General features: G+C 40.3%; 1 protein-coding gene across 1 annotated transcript; it reads right to left on the bottom strand.

The window, feature by feature from the left end:
- Positions 1 to 214: 214 nt before the first annotated feature.
- Positions 215 to 16101, bottom strand: washc4 (WASH complex subunit 4). The gene is made up of 33 exons (XM_085359030.1): positions 15971 to 16101; positions 15026 to 15165; positions 14871 to 14924; positions 14700 to 14765; positions 14455 to 14500; positions 14277 to 14344; positions 14110 to 14192; positions 13786 to 13828; positions 13596 to 13699; positions 11736 to 11856; positions 11520 to 11643; positions 11297 to 11424; positions 11018 to 11178; positions 10818 to 10944; positions 9703 to 9828; positions 9507 to 9614; positions 8030 to 8176; positions 7334 to 7413; positions 5848 to 5953; positions 5245 to 5361; positions 4994 to 5162; positions 4292 to 4446; positions 4132 to 4206; positions 3948 to 4052; positions 3721 to 3855; positions 3460 to 3568; positions 3307 to 3373; positions 3068 to 3154; positions 1891 to 2038; positions 1699 to 1795; positions 1393 to 1589; positions 1179 to 1275; positions 215 to 1041 (listed from the first exon to the last, which is right to left on the bottom strand). The coding sequence occupies exons 1-33, from the start codon at positions 16029 to 16031 to the stop codon at positions 977 to 979; spliced, it is 3516 nt and encodes a 1171-aa protein (XP_085215156.1). The 5' UTR covers positions 16032 to 16101; the 3' UTR covers positions 215 to 976.
- Between the last annotated feature and the right edge of the window lie 1151 nt (positions 16102 to 17252).

The raw sequence follows: 17252 nt of genomic DNA, 5'->3' as shown, positions 1-17252 counted from the left end.
AACCGTGTGTCTTGTTTATTGAGTATCTTACTAAAATTGGCCTCTGATTTGTTAATACTGTGCAGTGCAACAGAGAAAATTAAATTCAAATTTGTAAGACAGTTTAGAGAAATCATCCACAGCAGACACTCGACTTTTCACACCTTTTAATACAGACTCTGAAATGAGCCATTAAATTCTGCTGAAAATGCAAAGTTTATTTTTTATTCCTTTAGTTAATACATGGAATGTAATTACACATGTACCACATGCTTAAGATACAAAACTGGAAAACAAATGTAATGATACACCTTCAGAGCAGCAGTATAAAATAATTTAATTTTAGCGCTGTATCTTTTGCATCGGATGAATTATTTCCAAATTATGTTATCAAAACAAGTATCCACAGTTTAGAAAGGCACATACACGCCCTAATTCATACAATGTATAAAGTGGACCAAGAAATGGTACACCGTTATGGCACACAAATGTGAAATTATACATTGAAAACATTCACAAGAGACTTCATTTCAAAGTTTCCATTGAAGGCCATAAAGAATCACAATAAGTACAGTGGACACCAACAAATAGGCAGCACACCAGTTAATTGAAACAAAGATCCAAACTAGTTCATGACTGACAGTGCAGTAGTAAAAATACGTTCATCCAGACTGAGTAAAAATATCAAAAGATACACTTTTACATTAGATTTGTTAAGCCGGCTCATCTTTTTAAAACGCTGCTGCATTTGTAAATGCTACTAATACAAAGTGAGTTATTAGATGCAGGGGTGATATCCTGATTAGCACTTTAAGTACACATTCTTTGTCTAATGAAGACGACCGTGCTGTGACAGAACACAAAGCGTTTTAAAGGCATTGTCTTTCTACCGTTTTCAACATCTTCCAGTTATTTTAAATCCCTGAAATGGACACACGAACGCAGCCTGCTGCTGAGCTCTCCTCTTCAGTACGTGACAGTGATCTGACAGCGAGGCTCACTTCGAGGCAGGGTCAGCGGGGGTGGAACTATCTGCAGAACTTCCTGCTTTGGCAGCATTTTCTGTTGGAAATAAAATGACAACTTTAATCTTTCCATCTCTTGAAAAATTATCTACAAAAAGCATACATGACGGTGGGAGTGTGCCAGTGGTTTTGCATAATTAAAGGACTTTATTAAGAACCCCACAAACTGCTAACCTTTATCTTTCTTCTCCTGAGTTTCCTCAGCTGCTGTCTTGTCAGCTCTGAAGAAGATCCGGGCGCTGCTTAAAGAGAAGTAGAGAAGCTCAAACTCCTGAAATGAAAAGGGAAAACAGTTCAGAAACATCTCAGTGCCAGGCTCACAACCACGCCAACCAGCAGTTAAACTTCTTGAAATTCAGTCTGACATTAAAAAAAAAACAAAATGTACCTGGAGGTACACGTCCAGCCTCTTCTGGGTGAGATTCATGGTTTGCAGCAACTTTTCATCCTGGTTGGCAGACTGAACGCTCTGCTCTTTCACCACTGCATTCATCTCTTTCTTGTACTTGTCTCTGACAGACTGGAACCAGTGCAAAGAGTCAAACTCTAGATACTGGTCCAGTAGCTTCAGAATGTACGCCACACCTGAGAGAGGAGGCAGAGAGGGGACAGAAAAAGAGGAGAGTACGTCCAAGGCCAGTACAGAAGAAAGGATTAAGGATGTCCGTGTGTATTATCAGGTTTGTCTGCTCACCCATTGCAAAGCCGTCGTCTGTAAAAGCAGCTCCAGATTTGTTTTTCTTGTTGAGTTTCTCTTTGCAGCTGATGGAGTGCTCCACAAAATTCACCGTCTAGGAGTGAGATTTGTTGCAATAAATGTAAGTAAGTACAAACTGATTTCAAGTGAAGAGAACATGACATGTAGCAAAACAGCATCAGCACTGACCAGCGGTGGTACAATCATGTAGAAGTTCCTCAGGTGCATGTTCTTTGCACTGCGAAACTCAGGCGCAAACACGGCCACCAGCATCTTGAAGTACTCCGTCCCCTCGGCAGAGTTGCTGGTCAGATCTCCCAAAACAGAGTCCAGGATGCTGTGAAGCATAATAATCATAATAGAAAGCAAATAAATGACAGCAAAGAAGGAATTACATTGAAGGAATACATAGTTTGGAAAAGTGCAGGGTGAAACTTGAATTTATTACCCCCACAGTAGATAATATATGAAACTATATGGGAAAAATACAGTATGTGTTCATTTCAATTCAATTGTGATTATATATAACAATGTTACATATAACTTTTATGTAACATTGCAATACGGCGGTGGCCATCGGCAGAGATCACTCCGGTGTTTGGCCGGGATGTGATGTGATTTATTTCCTTTACATTTTTTCCATCATTACAAATCATCATTGCATGGTTTCATTAACATATGACATCTTAAACAGGCATGCATGTGAACAAAGAGTACCAGTCTGTGTGTGTGTGTGTGTGTGGGGGGGGGGGGTTTAAAATATGACCCCAAGAACGACTCCCCAAAGCTGGCGCCAGGAGTCCAGCGGTCCACCTAAACAAAGGGCCCTTGTACTCAAACAGATACAGAGCAGGTGTCCTCCCATACTATGTCTCAGAAAGAGAAGGTACGACCTCTCTCATGACCTTAGGATGTGTGTGGTACGCCAGAGCACTCTGGAACGCACACAGACTCTTTGCAGACTACTAAGGATCAGACATTGTATCACTATGCAATCGATTATATGTTTCTAAGTACAATTGACAATCATAAAATATCACTCCAACAATCATACTCTTTTGCTATAATTTAGAGTTGTAATTTATCAACATCAAACCTTTCCCTTTTCTTTTAGAATTTAAATGATAAACTGAAAACAATGTGGGAAGCACTTCAGTTATCTTTTTCCTATCTTTGGTGCCCCCTGCTGGTACAATAACAGCAATGCACACAACACTAACTGCTAGGTGCAGGATTGTTGGATTACACTCTGAAGCTGACATATGACTTAAAATTCATTGATGCACCGTCCTTCCAAAATAAAGGGCCTGCTCAGCAAACAGTGACACACAAGAAGCGACTGACTGACTTTTTACAGATAACTCACCCAGCAGCCTTTTGGGTCTCCTCTGACAGTCCCTCTTCTTTCACCAGCTCCTCAAAGTTGACTATATCCTCCAGATCTGGGACAAATCTGAAGCAATAATGAAAAAGAAAATGTTTCCAATAGCAAGATAAAAATGTTTCTGATGTAAAATCACATTTAACCTCACGTTTACACAATATATCAGTAATTCCTTCTAACTGAAGCCATATAAACTTTCACTCAAATTCCTTTTATTATACCTGATTGCGCTGCTGCAACAATGAAGGCCTCCAGAACGGATCATACGTACATAGCCCATGGCGTTACCTGAAAGAACAGTGTGAAATTGTGTTGTCTTTGCATGCAACTGCAGTTTAATGTTTAATACCAGAAACCAATAAAAGCATCCTCACCGATCTGGCTGATCAGCTGTCTAAACTGGTCCAGGTAGCTCTGTCCATCAGGAGTGATGCCCAGTTTCCTGATGCCACGGTTAAACTTCTCTGCTCGCTCAAACGGATACTGTAACAACAAGACAAGACATATGGTACTGTGACAGCTTAGCCCGAGCAATGACAGCTCTACTTTTACTCCCTGGCTCCAGGGTCTTCCCCCTCTGCCAAACTTCTGTTCACTTAAAATGACTGAAAATGGAAAGACAGAGAAGACTGCACCTTCTGATCAGACTGGTCCTTTGTTTCTCTGAAGAAACGTATGTCTTTGATGAGTCTGGACTTGATGTGTTCGTCGTACATAAACTGACTGAAGATGTAAAACTTCTTTTGCAGAAACTGGTAGGTGAAATTCACCTGACGGAAGAATAGAGGAAATATAAAACAGGCCTTACATCCACATATGAGAATGTCAAAACACATGCTGTTGTTTTCTGCTGGAAACTCACAGTGGTGTTCATGATTCCTGTACCGTGTGTTCGGATGGAGTTGGCGATGTGACGGATGTTGATGGTGTTCAAGTGCTTGTTGTTGCTTGCCTTCTCAATGAAGATCTGTCACAAAAACAATTATAACTGCAGAGGCAGCAACACTTTGCGATTCAATGGGAGAAAAATCCGTATGGACTCTGACCTGGTTGTTGAGGTTATAAAGGTATCGTGAGACAAAAACATGAATGTTCCTCATGATCTCCAAAACATCCAAACCCTGGTGAGAACAAGGAGGATTTAGTTAATTTGTCTATGTAAATCTCCACCTCTGCTCATGAGGGAGGAGGTGTAACCAAACAGACCTGCTCTAGCGTCTGGCTGGGCAGATGAGCCTCTGTCATTGTGAGTCCATAGCGCTGTGTAGCAAGGTTTCTCATCTCACTGTAGGTGGCCCAGTCATGCAGAGCGACAGTCGTCAGGTTGTAGAACGTTTTATCCAGGTAGTGCGTCACATAGGCTGTAGCACATTAAAAACCTTACAGTATTGCAGTAAACGGTTTACTGTTAAAGAAACATTCATGCAAAGAACAAATCACTTATGGAGGACCTTTTTATATTTACTATAACTTGGGACTAAGTCACCAGAAAGCAATAGCAGCAACCTTCAGAGAGCAAAAAGGGATGTTTGTATTGTGCTTTTCTGCAATGCAAAAAACGTGTGTGTGCCACAGCACAGAATGGCACAAGACAAGAGTTTAGTTCATGTTGTTGGTGCATAAGAAGTCACTGTACTATTAAAAATTTGAGTGCAAATCAAACGCACACCTTACATTAAAAAAATAATGAAAAGAATAAAAATGATAGGACACTTTTTAAAAATTCAAATGACTTTAGAAAAATAACAGATGTCTTCACAAATAACCATACAGGTGACTAAAAATATATTCTTTAAAGTGTCCCCACCCACAAAAAAACATTAAGTGTTTCCCATGGCTAAAACTAAAAGCAAAAAACAGGAGTAAACATGGTTTGAGGGCACAGACGTATGAAAAGTTCTTTTGCACCTTTGATATGAATGAAACGATTGAAGAATCGAATGGGCTTGAGGGAGAAGAAGTGGGCCAGATCCTTCATGCCAACTTTAAAAGGGTTCCTGTCATCAAGCTTCAGGTGCGTGTGAACAGAGAGACGCAGGTCCTTCTCAATCTCCTTACACAGCTTGTCGAGCAGGTGCTACAACACAGGAAGAAAGAATCTTAACAAATAAAAGCCTTAAAATAGCCACGAAAGAAGCCTGTTCAGAGCACGCTCTCACCTCCTTGAACACGTCCATGATCTCCTTGTCGTAGCTCTCCAGCAGCTGGTCACATGACTCCATGTGTTTGGAGTGCATCATAGACAGCACACTGTCCCTTAGTGCACTGAACATGTACTGCTCACGCCAATCACCGTGCAGATGGACAGAACAGCAGAATAGCCAAAAATGAGATAACACTCAAAACCTCACTAAAATAAAGACAAAAAATACACACACTAGCACGAAGTATTGTGTAGTGAATATGATGTGAAGCAATATGTAACCTATTACTCATACATTTCTATCTTGTGTATGGTTACACCTCTTACTTTCTGCTGGTATGTGTGTACTCTACTCAACAAGTGTGAGTTAAGAAATTAGCGGGGAAAGAATAATGTGTTTTGCCAGGGTCAATCTGACCCAGTGAACACTGCACTCAGTCCTGTGTGATAAACAGCCCTTATAAAGGTGCAATGAAAGCAGATGTTGCTGTAGTTGAGGGCCAAGGACTTGTAAAGTGTCTTTGTACATTTTCTAGAGATTTCCTCAACTGTTTTTGAGTTACACCACAATGTTTCAGAGTTTCACTGTGTCATGTTCATCACAGGTCTGTCTGCTTACATGTATTCGTGCTGCGTCTACGGCGTTGTCATATACATCATCTAGATAGATGGGAAACACAGCTCGGTGCCAGTACAGGAAACTGCAGTCACACTGAAGCTTGACCCTGAGGAACAAAGAACACTTTGTTGAATATTTTAGCATGCAGGGATAATCTTAAGGTAGGTGAAAGATGAGACTGAATCAGTCCCATCTGCGCCAAATATTTCCACACCATCTAATGGAAACTTCACCGAGATGCCAGATGGCTGTGAGCTTCAACAAATAATCAGTGAGTCACCTGCCAGCATGTGCTTGTGCTGAACATTTGGATCAGTGTCTGAATGGATGTGTTTGTTGGCTTTAGATTAGTGGGCATGAGACACATGAGAGTTCTAAATGGTGCATTTTGGATTCTTCTGTCCTTCCGACACGTGGTACTGGACCTCTGTAAGTATGTCCTGCTGTGTGTAGACACTTGCACTGTTTTCAGCAAAGCACTAGACACACACACTGGCACGAAGTATGCTGTAGTGAATAGAGTAGACCACTAGAGTGGTTTATTCCAACCACTTCTAATTATAAAAGGCTGCTTTGATTTTTTTGATCGTCATTTTTTTCCCCCCCACTTTGTCAACCTGCTCTAGTTCTTCTTTTTTTATTGTTATGAGTTTACAATTGTGTGTTGTTAAGGTTCAAAATTGAGGAAGGAGAGTACAAACAACCATGGTCCAGAAGAGCTTGGTCAAACAATTGATTTTAATGAAATACACGCGTGGGGGGACCAGCTCCGTTCGCAGACAGCGCTGATCTCCGACTAATCAAAGCATAAGCAGATATTTTATACCATCAGGGTTTGAATTTAATGACGCCCCCTCATGCGTCATCAGATACAATATATGCATAGGTTCCAAGACCACAGTGACTTTTAACACAGTTTAAAAAGGAACATTGTCTCTATCTTCATGGCAGATGTTTCCTGTCAACCTTTTGACTTTCACTTCTCGTCTGGAACACCAGACCCACATCCTGCAAGAAACTGTTCCTCTTTTGCAGAGACAATTTCGCAGTTGCAAACAAACATGACTAACCTCTCAACTATAAATGATCCCACTAACTGTATGTGTGTCTCGTCCTTAAATGCTCTCTCATCTCACCCGTTGCACTTCTGACCTTTCACCAGAACAGAGGCTCATCCTCACATGTAATCCTCAGAATAACCTGCACTTAGACTCTGCTTTTAGTTTCACTTCTGCAAAAGGCACACTCTGCAAACCTGCAATTTCCTGTCAGCCTGCAACTTAGTCTTTCTGAAAGACACACACTGTTTAAACATCTGAATGCAATATCAATGCTGTAGATTATATTATTAATGCAATGGTAATGACGATGACCATTAACAATAGCAGCAAAATAATAGTGTCATTTCAACTTAAGGCTGGTTCCATCCATCCCCCAAACAGTGTCCTGCACTGTGGCGCATGACAAAAGAGGGAAAAGGTCTCACCTTTCACTTAGCTCACTAATCAGATCCAGCTTCTTCAGTACAAGCTGCAGCGGAAGAAGCTCCTCATCCTTGAAAGTTTTCTGGAATAAAATTAAGATGACAATGAAGAAGAAAAGAAAATACGAAGGAAAAATTGTTTCTGTCAAGAGATGTATTCTAAAACACATCTTCAGCTGAGAATCAGAGAGGAGAAACACAGTTTTCTTGCTAGCAAGGGCAGCCACCAGAGCTCACACACAAGAGTGAGGCTCAAAGACTCGCACTGAGAGACTGCCCTGGTCTTTATTTATACATCAGTGGGTGTTTGTTCCTTACATTGGAATGTGGAGGTGTATATGTATGTGTGTGCGCGTGTGTCAGAGTGTGACCCCATAAACGACTTCCCTTAAACCTGCTGGTCTGGAAAATCCAATAGTTCATCTATATGTAAAAAAGGCACTTAGACTAAAACCGACATAGCTACGTTAATCCTACCGTAAAACAATAAGACAAGGTACGACCTTTCCCACGCTCCTAGGATGTGGGGGTGAATGCCAGAGCACTCTGGAATGCACGCAAAGCTTTTGCAGACTATTAAGGATCGCACATCCTATCACTACCATATGTAAACTTATATTATTAAAAGATTATACTGACTACTAAGTACAATTTTCTATTGACGGTTTGTGTATAAAATGAAGTCTCCTCCTGACTTACCAGCTGAGTGCCGACGCAGAGAGCCAGAGACACCACAAGGCGTCGCTCCTTTGTGCTGGGACCACTCAAAGCATTTTCTGCCAGCACCAAAGAGGACAGCACATCCAACCGCTGCTCACTGTACTTCTTATCAGAGATCACCCTTTTCTTGAGGGAGAGAAGACATTTTTATTAAATGCTTCAATTCAATGTTATTTATACAGCACAAAATCACAACAACAGTTGCCTCAAGGCTCTTTATACTGTAAGGTAGACCCTACAATAATGGTACACCATTCAGAAAACGCATTCAAAGAGCACATCTGCACTAATGTCAGTTTTACCATGTCATGGAATTTTCTGTTAATAAAGTTTGCAATGCGATCAGCTGTAGGGAAGCCTTTTATTTCTGCATTCACAGTTATACAGTCATGAGAGCTCTGCCCTTAAGACGTTGCAGCAACCCTTTTATAATATCACACACACACACACACACACACACACACACACACACACACACACCCTGTAAGAACTTCTTTCCGCAGTTTCTTGTCTCCCCCCCACCATGCTGTTGCTGTGCAATACCTGGGCAGGAAGCAAACTCCTACACCCTATGTTGCAGGAAGCACCTGGCACTGGTCTTTCTGGGAGTTTCCTCCTTCTATGCCCTAACAGTCACCAGATAACAAAGTTAAGCAGGCTATATCAGGTCATATTTGCACGCCTGTCATTCAACCTAGAGATGAAGCTACATAAAACTTCTACAATGGAAATTTTAAGCACCTAAACCCAAATAAAGAATAAACTAGAAATGTTCCATCATAACCATTTTAAAGACAGCAACCCACATCTGTACTGAAATCTAAGGGGTTTGTCAAGAGATTTTCTACATTATACAATATAACCAAATCTCTATAATACAATATAATCAAGTGTGCCTTATATTTTGTGTGTTCATATATTTTCACATAACCAAGCTTATTGTTAAAGAGAACATAATGCATTCCTTACCTCAGTGTGTGATGTCAGATAAGCATGATATACTTCTGCATTGTTATTTTCAGTGTATGTGTGCAAGGTCAGATAAGCTGAGATAATGCCCGACCTCTCCCCTTTCTGTTAAAAGAGGAAGTACTATGTAAACTTACTTTCACTATAAATAAAGCAACCGAGCCTGCACTCTGTGTGTCTTCCCAGAGACATTCACCCGTGCGCACGTATTCTAATACTCTCTGAGTCGGTCTGCAGTGTCTTATTTCTCTTACTTGTGTTTGAACAAATGTCTACCCCTGACAGGGTTCTTCTTTGCTCAAGCTTCATCTCTAAAAAAAACGTTTATGAAATTCAACTCTGAGCAACCTTGACAGAAAACGTAGTGGAAATGGTAACATAACTGTAATCATCAATTCAACTCATAAATTTTATTTATATAGTGCCAAATTACAACAACAGTTGCCTTAAGGCAACATTGACAGGATTTATTGCTTGTTTCGTTTACCTTGGCAATGCTGATGGCACTGAGCGCCAGCGCCTGCAGCTGCTGAGTGATGTGAGAAACGGAGTCAGCAACAACCATAGAGCGTCTGTGAAACGTGTGCTCCACAGCCTGAGAGGAGAGTCACATGACATTCATTATTTTTCTCAATGCAACAGGTATTTAAACAGAGGGGCAACACTCAAACACACACACACACCTTGAGTAACTCAACTAGTCGACAGAGAGCTTTGACCGATGTCTTGGTCATGGGCCGCTGCATCGACACGTACATGTTCATGGTCGTCTTGATAATGGTACTGACGGTGTAAGCATACAGAATACCCTATAAATGAAACACAACACTTTGCTAAATAACGGGTCAAACATGAATGTAAAGCTCCACACAACTTTATGAAATGAAACAGGAAGTAGATTTATCTAACTGAAGACGACAAATCAATAAAGTTACTTCTGCGGTGAGAAGATACTCAATGTAAAAAAAAAAAAAAAAAAGAAAGAAAAAAATCATTCATGCATTCAGAGATTATACAAAATAAAAAGTCATTTGTTGGAATTGATATTTTTTATATTGTCATTTGTGCTTAGGAACACAATCATTTATGCTTAGAAATATATAATCATCTGTATGCTGATAAAAATCATATCCTTATTAGGTCTGATAAGATTCTGTGTGCACTCGTGTACCATGAGATGAGAGGAAGCAGCCTCGATGTTATAATTTCCATTATAGCTTTAGGAACTAGATTGTTCTGTTTCTTAAGAGTGCAAGACTTCACACCTTTAAATGTTCGTCTGAGACATGACCTGTTGCAAGTTCCTGTTCCTATCATTTAGCGAGACGCTTACTTCTGCTTTCCTGCATACCTCATACACACAGTTTAAGTTCATATATCAATTTATAGTGGTTAGACACACACACACACACACACACACACACACACACACACACACACACACACACACACACACACACACACACACACACACACACACACACACACACACACACACACACACACACACACACACACACACACACACACACACCAGATATGCCTGCTTAAGAATGTCACATGTATTTGTAATTGCATATTCATGAATGATTGCTCGCTGACAATAAAAAGAGCTGTAGCGAAGGAATCAGTCGAAGTTGGCTGAGTTCGGGTGAAGGAATCTTTTCCTCAACTTTGGCTGACTTCCCTCGCAAGCCACTAAACACGGAGAGCGCCTTCTTGTCTTGTCTTGTCATGCAGTTGAGTGTCTTGTGTTCCAGCGGGGTTTGTGCCTAGATAAACCCAACACACTACTCACCTGTACAAACACATTACACCTGCTGTTAAGGTCCTCTTGCAACTTCTCACTTTTTTGTTCTTTGTACAAGATGGACTCCATCTTCATCATCCAAGAAGTAACAAACAGATAGTAGGACTGAATGTCCCTGAACACAAACAATATGTTTAGATACTTCACTTTATATTTAATAAATGTGGCTGACATTCAGCTTTACTCACTTTGTTAATGTCTGCGCCCTTTGTTGCAGGTATGTGTCTCTCTGTGCTTTGATGGCCTGTAGACTCTTCCTATCCATCAGTTTAGCTGCAGCAGGGACCTTATTGGTGAGGAAAGTGTCGGGAAACCAGATGATGTTTGCAACCAGAGTGACTGCTGGAACCTAAGTGAAGATGTTGACACACAAGAGCAGACTTTTAGTTCTCAGGCCAGATCAAAGAAAACAATGAGCAGGGACTCCCACTGAACAAGTAATAAAAAGTCCAAGAACAGAAATCCACCTTTTTACAGACATCGAGCAGCGCCTTGTAAAGCTTTTTGTCAACACTCCTGAAAATGTGAAAGTGAAGCACAAAGAGACCACAGACACCAGCATATTTGTCTCTCTGGTCAATTTCTGAAGGTTCACCTGAAAAAGAGAAAAGAAACACAACCAGAAATAAGTCCGGCTCTGAAGAACAACTTAAAGGAAACTAGTCTATTGTGGAAGAAGAAACAACTGACCAATTTTGGATTCAACACTTGCAAATATGGTGCGAATGTTGAAGGCAAACTCCTCAGCAAAGGCACTGTTTTTGGAAACTGCTACTCCCTCCCCAGGATCATCAAATCTTTGTTCGACACAGGCCTGTTGCAGATCATACGAATAATGTTCATCATATTATCTTCCCAAAAACCTCTACTTAACACCAATATAATAATAAATTAAGGGAAAGTCACCTGGAGTATCATGCCATCCAGCAGTTGCCCCTCCAGCTTGAGCAAGAGCTTCTCAAAAGGTTTCAGCTTGTCTTCAGGAATGGAAAATTTCCCAGGGTTATGGTGCACAGATTTCAGTAACCTGTGTAAGGGATAAACAGCAAGAGTGAACAGGAAGGATTGCAAGATGCTCGTGAGACCTTCTATAATGTATGGTTTGGAGATGGTGGCATAGACAGAGGTAGAGCTTGGGTTTTTCAGTGAGAGTGACCAGGATGGGTGTTGGGTCTGCACTTCCACAGGCCCTGCTGTTTCAGAAACATATTGCTGTTTCAGAAACATATTCCTGTTAACGAAGCAAGACGAACAGCTCAACCAGTTTTTCACATGCTAGCAAGGGAAGGATCTCAGAACAGCCCTTCTGCCGTCGGTGTCAGAACACTTCGAAGAACCAGCTTCCTCTGCAGCCTTTTATTTCTGTGACAGAAATAAAATTTACTTAAACAAATTTACTTAGTCCCTAAGTAAAGCGCTCCTAAGGACCCCAAAGCGCTTTACACTACAATCAGTCATTCACCCATTGGTGATGGCAAGCTACACTGTAGCCATAGCTGCCCTGGGGCAGCACTGACAGAGGTGAGGCTGCCAGACACTGCCGCCACCGGGCCCTCTGACCACCACCAGTAGGCAAACATGGGGTTAGTATCTTGCCCAAGGATATTTGGCATGTAGACTGGAGGAGCCTGGGATCAAACCACCGACCTTGCGGTGAGTAGGTGACCCGCTCTACCACCTGAGCTACAGCCATTCAACAATTTGACTCTAACAATGGGGAGGATTAGAAATGAGTATATCAAAAGGGACAGCTCAGGTTGAGCAGTGTAAAGACAAAGTGAAAAGGCTGAGACGGTTTGGACGTGCAGATGACTACACTGGACAAAGAATGCTGAATATGGCGTTACCAGGTCAGAGGAAAAGAGGAAGACTACAGAGATGCTTTTCAGATCTAGTGCGAGGTGTTCCCACACATACGTGGGAACTCCTCGCATGAAAAAGGAAGAAAAACATCGGCTAACTCCAACAAGTATGTAGATTTTAACATATGTTTTCACTTAAGGGGCTGGCCTATATGAAGGCCACTTTGCAAAAAACAAACTCCAGAAATCTTGGGGCCAGTATAAGATTTGCCCCATATTCAGTTACATGTCTGTTACATGTCTGTAACTGAATATATAGATTCCACGACCCAAGCAGGGAACAAAACCAGATGCATATATTTACCACTGAGTGTAAGTGCACATATATGTACGTGTGATTGTGTGAGTGTGTGGAAGAAAAACCTACAAATGATAAATCAAACCCCAGTACTTATGTGAACAAAAGACTGGGATGCAGTTCTGTATTGTGGCAGATATATTTTGCTTTACTTTCATAATTACAGGTCACATTCTCTTCATATTTATGAAAACACATGTCTACAGTGTACTATTTAACAGGTCAAGTGATCATTAAACTGTAGCTTATAAACTATGACTATGCAATGAGACACTTGTGTGACACGAGGAAAACAGCGATCATTCTAGAGTGAAGGTAAGGACAGAAACCTCAACATACATGAATGGAGGTTGTTGTGTTTGGCGAGTCCTGCCTGCTCCTCAGCATCATGTATGCAAACTGTTTTTTGTTTTTAACTTAACTCGTTTACCTATTTTTAGACTAAAATAAAAACAAACAAAAAAAACCACAAGAGAAATGTGCTTTTATAGCATTCTATACCCTTTCCTGTCCGAATGTGGTGATTTCTGGCCAGAGATGTGGAACTGCTTCATTGCATCTTTTACACTGTATGTCACATGCCATCATAGCTTACTGGGTAATTACCTTTTATACATCTTCCAGTGGTCTTTTAGTGTGTTGTGATTTTCCATAATCTCATCAAGTGTGAGCAGCACCACCAACAACTCTCCCAGGTGTTCGTATACTATCTGCAAAGGAAAAGCAGGGCAGACATGGTATAAATGACTGAGTAACATCTGCAAATACTAAAGGTCTCACAAAATTTGAACCCTACCTGGAAATGGACACCAGAGGATTCTATGATTTTTGTTGCACCCCTGTAATTTAGAAGAAAGATAGTTTAGTACATTCTGTTTGACCATGACAGAGCAAAATACAGCCTGGGAACCAGCTCATGCTTCATTCGCTATAGCAAATACCCAAGTCAGGCCATTCACAACCACTTATCTAATATGAGGTAGGTTGGATACAATGAGACTGTCATTGCAGAGTAGCTGAGGACTTTCATTAAATATAAAGTGCACACAACCTCTCTCTGCAATCCTGCAAAAATAGTGCAATGACTGTAACATTATGGTCATGTATTCATGGTTCATACTTGTTGCTGTTGTAGAGTGCTGCCAGCTGATGCACAATACTGACCACCACTTCATAACATCTGGATACAAAGCAGGACAGCTCCTATGAAAGGACAAAGGAAAATAAATATTTCTGTCTTCCAGACATCAGTAAATAAGGTTATGGCAGAAATCAGTTACTACCCACCTGTAGGAATGAGATGAATCTGCCCATCTGAATCTGGGACTCCCCCTCAACAACACTGGTTTCAGACACTGTAAGAGAAATTCACACATGCCTTTTTTTAATCTTAATAAGCACTGTGTATCACAGAGGGCAAACCTAGAACAAAAACAACATGAAACAGTAAAAGTTGACAGATTACCTCCTTCTCCATAGTACAATAGGCCATTGTAGAATTTGGTTTCTGCCTTGAAAAGCAACAAAACGAGGCTAAATTAATATCTTAAAGAAAACAAAGTAAAAAAAAAAAAAAAAGAGCTACTAAAATTGCTGAAAGTAACAGTAGCTTTACTTCCACCTTAGTCAAGAGTATGCAGACATGCCGATATAAACATGACATAATCATAAGCCATGCACAAAGTAACTGAGCTGTTTGACCACACTTACCTCATATTTAAGCTTCTTAACTTCACTACAGAGAGCAGCATAAACTGTGATAACTTTGTTCAGGACCTGCACACAACCAAAGTGACATTTGTTTTTGTTTTGTTTTTTTAAAAAAGAACAACTCTGTGGATATGAAAATGAAAAATGACTAATTTGTTTGTCTTTACTTACCTTATTGTCAGTTTTAATTAATTCTAATAAGGATGACTGCTCATAGGGAAGAAGCTGAAAGGGCATAAAGTATAAGGAAGGAAATTACGCAAGTTATAACTGTGTAAAAGCAATGTCAGTCTTTTCAACCAAGCTAGTATATTTGGGGGTTTTACCTTAAGGGCGATGGGGTCCAGAGTAAAGTCCCATACATCTCCAATGGACTCATCCAGAGCCTCTTCAATACCCTTCAGCTGAGAGGTGTACTCCTCCAGAAACTTCCTGTAGTTCTTCAGTTGAACCTCTGTGTGTATCTCTGTTGGGAGGAAGGTTTGACAACGTTACTGACTTTTACTAACCAGAAAAAAAATATGGGTTGATTTTCTGCCCTTCCTTTACAAGTTTACAACATTTTATAAGCAACAATGCTGCTCTTGCACTACTAGATTTTCATTAAAGAAAGAGACACTTGTAACTGTCATTTAAAACTTAAAGCATGATTCAGATGCCCAATAGATTCTAAATTTAACCTAAAATGCGTAAATCTACACTATGCCTGGTTACAAGGTGTTACCAAACTACATTTTCCAATAAATGTAGTTGAGTAACGGCACATATAGGTCGTTCGTTCAGGTTGTCGTAAATAAATATTTTGAGAGCCTGAGAAGGAAAGTCACAAGGAGATAAACACAGGAAAGCACTGGGCAGTTTTCTCGCCCTAAACATAACATTAAAGAAAAAAACAAACAAGTAAATTAAATGTGAGTAAGCGAAAGAGTACGGCGTTAACTACACAGTCAAAACCAGCTGTCAGATCGATCAGCTGTACGTGACAAACTGCGTCGATTTACGTTCGCCAGCTACAGCTAGCTATTAATTCCACTAATTTACTCCTTCAGTTTTAATTATTCCGGGGGTAGTAAATACTTACTTTTATTTTGATGGCATTTACTAAACATACATTTTGGGAATTAAACAGCAGTGTGCAGTTTCTTTCACTAATACGAAGCCCAGCTGCAACGCATCGAGCTAGCAACTTGAGCTAGCGGTTGATGCTAAAGTAGTAAACTTTAGCCTGCCACAGTCTTTCTTTGCATGTCAGGGCTCAATTGAGCACTTACTTTGTGAACCATCGTCAAAACGGTCAAACTCCCAGTCGGGTGAGATGATTTCCACCGCCATGGTGCTAGAATGAATAAGCGAAAACCCCAAACACAGCGCTGCTAAAAAGTAGTACTACACGATCCCATGATGGATCTCATGATTCTCCGAAAGGCCGCTAATGCTCATGGGAAACTGAGTCTCTGAGGAAGGAACACTAGATGAGTTGACACTCAGGATAGACAGACAGATAGGTGTGTGTGGTGATGGGTTGTTAGAATATTGCCACACTGGAGATTGAACACACCATTCAGACATTAACAGAAACCACAAGGAAGAGTCACGCTCAGCAGCAGTGTGCCAGAAGAGATGCCCTCCTGTTGTTCACTTATGGTGTAAGAAAAGGGTAAGGCACATTTTCATTGTTTTTTAACTTGGAAAAAAAGAGACTGGAGTGTCTTAGATTAAAACAAGAAATGTTTCATTATCAAGGGAGTTTGTTATCAGAGGTACTGGAGAGATGGCGAAACACCAGGAAAAAGTAAGCAGTGCAAAATTCTCAACGGAGTCCTTTTTTCTGTCCTTAACCAATTTGATGTTAATCTTCAAACCGGATACACTTTTTTAAGTGTATCTGGTGGGTTCAGCAATACAAGAGTCCGCATTGATAACCGTAAAAACTAAGAACAAAATTATTTATATTTGGATTAGTACTGTTAGATATTTGTATGTTTTTGATCATTTAAGGGTTTGTTAATTAGAACCTGCTTAAACTCTTATCTTAATAAAAGTATATCTTTGTTATTATATGTTGGATGTCTTGTGATTATAAGATACTGTATTTTTGTTATATTAACATTCCCAACTGAAAAGAAGAATAACAAAATAAAAAAACAAAACAAAAAAAAGGACGAATTCGATTCTGACATAGTCTGTAATTTTTTATTTTAGCTTGTGATAAAAAGTAGCTAAAAAGTAACACATTTTGTCCATTTCCCATCTTATAAACTGCCAACCTCAGTGGTTTAGTACCTGGTCATGTCTAAGGAATTTCAAATAAAGAGCACTGTCTCTGCAAGACAATGCAGCCTCAGTGATACTGATGTGAAACGGGCATGAAGAATGATAATTCAAGCAATCCTTGCAATCAGATGATTCTGAAACAGGCTTGTACAAGAAACCCTCTCTCTATCTCTATATGAAAGTTGCACACTTGGCAATGACACAAGTTTTTCTATTTCCTATTTAGATCAACTTTTTCTAATCATTGGCGTAGGAGCAGCTGGAGCAACATATCGCTGA

This window comes from Diplotaxodon limnothrissa, linkage group LG7 (assembly GCF_057381915.1).
Source record: "Diplotaxodon limnothrissa isolate DT_005_m linkage group LG7, D_limnothrissa_male_GT1.1, whole genome shotgun sequence".
NCBI lineage: Eukaryota > Metazoa > Chordata > Actinopteri > Cichliformes > Cichlidae > Diplotaxodon > Diplotaxodon limnothrissa.
Note: the sequence above shows the minus strand (reverse complement) of the source record. Positions and strands in the feature narration are given on the sequence as shown.